Below are 4,315 nucleotides of genomic sequence, written 5' to 3'. Positions count from 1 at the left end.
AAAAATATTATTGGATTGTTTAGTCATGCAACAAACACATTTTTGTTTTTCACAACTTCACAAAAATAATAAGTTGCAATCATCCATCATCACTTTTACATGTGCTCTTGTTAACATAAAACTTTCATTCATATAACTATGTGCCCAACTTGCACAAAAAATTTAAGTTTCTTGTAACTCAAAAACTTACTTTTATTTGTTTTAAACATGTTACTTTACTATATATCCTACATAAAATATCTATTTTTTTACCACTTCATTTAAAATAATAATAAAGAAAACAACATCCATAAACACCAAAAGCAATCAGCCACTTAATTTAATGAATATAAAAATATTTTTTTTTATTATAAATTATGAACTATTTGCCAAAATTTTTAAGAATATCACCATTGTTGCAGTATGTCTTATGTGAAATAAGTTATTAAAAAATAGTTTTTTTTAAGCTTTTAAGAGATTTATTGTGATTTTGAATAAAGTCTTTTGCTATTGAATACAAAATATGAGGTTTTAAATACCTCCATAAAAATAAAAATAAAAATTAGTATTTGAATTTATTATTATTTTTTTTAATAAAAAAATAGTGGCACATTAGGCTGGCTGGGATTGCTGGGCCTAATTTACCCACCCAGCCCAAAGGCTTGGAACAGAGTAAAAAAAAACTCCATAGACTGTAGAATTGAATTGGCTTCATTTGTTGAGTGTCGGTGAGAGATCTCAGCAGTGTAATAGCCTATATTCCATCCCCACAAATCCAGCCTGTTCCCACTTAAACCCCGAACACCTTCCCTTCCAATCCACCGTCCATTCCTCAAACTTGCACCCCACTTAACCACTCTCTGACCCCACTCTTTCTCTAAAGAAAAAGACCTTCGATCCAACTCTTTCCTCTTCCTCTTACTTCTTCCTTCGCATCACAGCCAAAGCATAACCCAAAAAAAAACACACACATCCCAGAAAAACCCAGAAGCTCAAACTTGCTTCCTTGTCCAAAACACCACCAAAGAAAATGAAAATGAAAGCGAAGGGCATTTTGGTAATTTTGGCACTGGTGGTGCTGGCAGTGGCGGTGGAGTCTGACCCGGACACGGTGACTAAGGTGAAGACGGTGCATGGCAAGAAGGTGTGTACCAAAGGTTGGGAGTGTAATCAGTGGTCACAGTTTTGCTGTAATGAGACAATCACTGATTACTTCCAAGTCTATCAATTTGAGGAATGGTTTTCCAAGAGGAACACGCCTGTGGCTCATGCCGTTGGGTTCTGGGACTTCCAGTCGTTCATTCTTGCTGCTGCGCAGTACGAGCCACTTGGGTTTGGGACCACTGGTAACAAGACTGAGAAGATGAAGGAGATCGCTGCTTTTCTTGGCCACGTTGGGAGTCAGACTTCTTGTATGTGGTATTTTTTGTGGAAAATGTGTGATGGGTTTTTGAGATTTGTTGTGTTTTTGTTTGTTGGGTGTTTGATTTTGTTGTTTCTATTTTGTGGGTGTGTGTGTCTTTTGATTAGTTGTAGGAAAATGTGTGTAGTTGACTCGATTGGAATTTTAGAGTGGGTTTTAAGGGCATTTGATTACGTGCGTGTGTGTGTTTCTTAAGTTTGTTAGTTGGATAGAGATTTTGTTTTACTTGATAAACAGAAATTTTATATGAGGGTGAGTTTTGAGTGGATTTTTATACTTGAGTGTGTGTTTGTTATGTTAGTTGAATGAGATTGTGTGTTTCTTTTAGCTGGGTGTTTGATTTGATTGTCTATCACTGTGTTTGTGTTTGTTTTTTTTATTTAATTGGTGGTAATTTTATTTAGTTAATAGATTGGAATTCAGAGTGGGTTTTGAGGGAATTTGATAAATGCTTGGTCATGTATAAAGGAGTGTGATTCATGTACAAGCGAGAAAGATTAACTGTGTGAGTTGATTCAAGTTGAGGAAAAAAAAGGGTAGAGAAAGACCTAAAATAAAATTAGTTAAAGTAGTTAAAAAGGACATGTCAATTATGGAGGTAACAATGAATATGGTTTTAGATATAATAGAACGGCGGAAAAGAATATATGTTGTTAACCCGGCTAGTTTGTCAGAATTCATAGCTGATCTTGAGATTTTGGAGGATAAGGCTTGTTGTTGTGAGGGTATTCGATTATCTGGGTGTTTAATTTGATATTTTGAGATAGTGTGTGTGTTTTACTTAATATATAGAAATTTTAGAGAGTGGGTTTTGGGGGGATTCTTTTACCAGTGTGTTTGATAAGATTGAGTGTGTCTTTTGGGTGGATTGGATGCAATGGTGATTACCTGGTTGTGTGTGTGTGTTTGCAGTGATTGGAGGAAATGGTATTTACTATTTAGTTACTGAAAACTTTTTGTTTGTTCACATAATTGTTGATGGTAAATGGTGATTATAATTGGGGTCTAACCAGGTGGTTATGGAGTGGCAACTGGAGGACCGTTAGCTTGGGGGCTTTGCTTCAACAGAGAAATGAGTCCCAGCCAGTCATACTGTGACGACTTCTACAAATACACCTACCCTTGTGCTCCTGGAGCTGAATACTATGGCCGTGGTGCCTTGCCTATCTACTGGTCTGTATATATTTCAGAACCAACTGTTTCTTTTCTTTTTCTCAATTTCATGGTGTTGCCTTTGTTTTGTTACCAAATCTATCTATCTTCAACCAATCTACTGGTCTGATTTCATTATTTCTGTTAGTTTTTCCATTTGATTTGTTTGTAATTTTTTCATTGCTGTGAGTTTACATTCGTAAACACATTGCACTTTTGATATCAATAAAACTTTTGTTACCTATCAAAAAGAAGAAGAAGAAATGCCAAATATGAAATATAATTTGATGACGATGATGATATACTACTTGTACTTAAGTTCTAAGATGGTGATTATAATAAGCATCTTCACTAGATAACTGACCCATACACTTAGAATCATTTTATAGATCAAAGATGATGCGTCAAGTCACTAGTAGTTCTTAACTTGTTTATTTGCCCCTGTTTGTATTATTAAACTTCTTGCGAACTTGATTCTTAGATTCTTTTTTTTGGGTGGTGTTTTTATCTGTGTTGTTATCTGTAGGAACTACAACTATGGTGCAGCTGGCGATGGTATTAAAACAGACCTGTTGAACCATCCAGAATACGTTGAGCAGAATGCTACCATTGCTTTCCAGGCCGCAATTTGGAGGTGGATGACCCCAATCAAGAAGTCACAGCCTTCAGCCCATGATGCCTTTGTTGGCAACTGGAAGCCTACCAAGAATGACACTCTATCTAAACGTGTTCCTGGTTTTGGTGCCACAATGAACCTCCTTTATGGGGAACGTACTTGTGGCCAAGGGGATATTGATCCTATGAACACCATCATTTCCCATTACCTATATTACCTTGACCTTCTCGGTGTTGGCCGAGAGCAGGCAGGGCCCAGTGAAGTGCTCTCTTGTGCAGAGCAGGTTGCATTTAACCCTGTCACCACTGCCAACACCGCAACTTCTTGAGCTCTACATGATGATTACTAGGTAGCCTATTTTATTGTTGGATTGATCCTCTCCAAGAGGGAAGTGTTAATAAGAGTTGGCAATGATGATATTATACTCAGGCCACAATTATAATGTGTGGAGTTATTTGTCGGTGCCCTTCGTTATTGCTGTAATGTGTAGATTTTGAGGTCTATTTATTTCTACCTGGTATGATGTTGTGCAATATAATATATGTTCACTACGAACCATCTTCTTGTTATCTATGTTTCAAATACAAATTTGTAAAGTTAAAAAATTACAATTTGTCTTATTTATAAATTCTGGTCTCAATTAACTGGTTTCATGGTAAATTTTTCTCTCCTTTCTTTTTCTTCTATTTCATGTGCAATGACTTTTGGCTTACCAGTTTGTGCTGAGAAACTCCAACCTCGTACTTGCATTCAATTAAGATGGTAATATATAATTATTGACTTCCAGCAACTGAGCTAGCCTAATTATGTTTCATGAACTATGTTTTTGTTGTCTAATGAGCTTTTCCCTTGCACCAAAAATTAGAAGGAAAAAAAGAAAAAGAAAAAGAAAAAGAAGAGGATTAAGATCTTAAAATCTCCATAGAATTTTTATAATCATATCCATTCACATATTTCTATTTTAGTGCAAAACACGCTGCCGGTTTATAAATTCTAGCCCATTAGCAATTTTAGTCCTTAAAATTAAAAGTGATTACATTTAGTACTTAACAATTTAGAGTGATCGTTTTGAGTCCTTAACAAAGATAAAGTGATATTTTTAGTAACTACCAAATTGAAAATGATCATATTTAGTACCTAATATG

The 4,315-nt window shown here is 35.5% G+C and overlaps 1 protein-coding gene across 1 annotated transcript; it reads left to right on the top strand.

Annotated features, from left to right (window-relative positions):
* The first annotated feature begins 748 nt into the window (after window positions 1-748).
* On the top strand, window positions 749-3,798 carry LOC115963863 (chitinase-like protein 1). The gene is made up of 3 exons (XM_031083078.1): window positions 749-1,391; window positions 2,416-2,575; window positions 3,081-3,798. Exons 1-3 carry the CDS (start codon window positions 1,010-1,012, stop codon window positions 3,496-3,498), a joined length of 960 nt encoding a protein of 319 aa, XP_030938938.1. The 5' UTR covers window positions 749-1,009; the 3' UTR covers window positions 3,499-3,798.
* Window positions 3,799-4,315: the final 517 nt, after the last annotated feature.

The sequence above is a fragment of the Quercus lobata genome, chromosome 10 (genome assembly GCF_001633185.2).
Source record: "Quercus lobata isolate SW786 chromosome 10, ValleyOak3.0 Primary Assembly, whole genome shotgun sequence".
NCBI classification, from domain to species: Eukaryota; Viridiplantae; Streptophyta; class Magnoliopsida; order Fagales; family Fagaceae; genus Quercus; species Quercus lobata.
The sequence above is the reverse complement of the archived record's forward strand: the minus strand, read 5'-3'. Positions and strand labels throughout refer to the sequence as shown.

What these genes read in the sequence shown, in the direction of transcription:
- LOC115963863 (XM_031083078.1), top strand. Translation starts at nt 1,010, where the DNA reads ATGAAAATGAAAGCGAAGGGCATTTTGGTAATTTTGGCACTGGTGGTG. An exon ending in CGTTGGGAGTCAGACTTCTT is followed by an intron (nt 1,392 to 2,415) that starts GTATGTGGTATT and finishes GGGTCTAACCAG; the next exon opens with GTGGTTATGGAGTGGCAACT. An exon ending in GGTGCCTTGCCTATCTACTG is followed by an intron (nt 2,576 to 3,080) that starts GTCTGTATATAT and finishes TGTTATCTGTAG; the next exon opens with GAACTACAACTATGGTGCAG.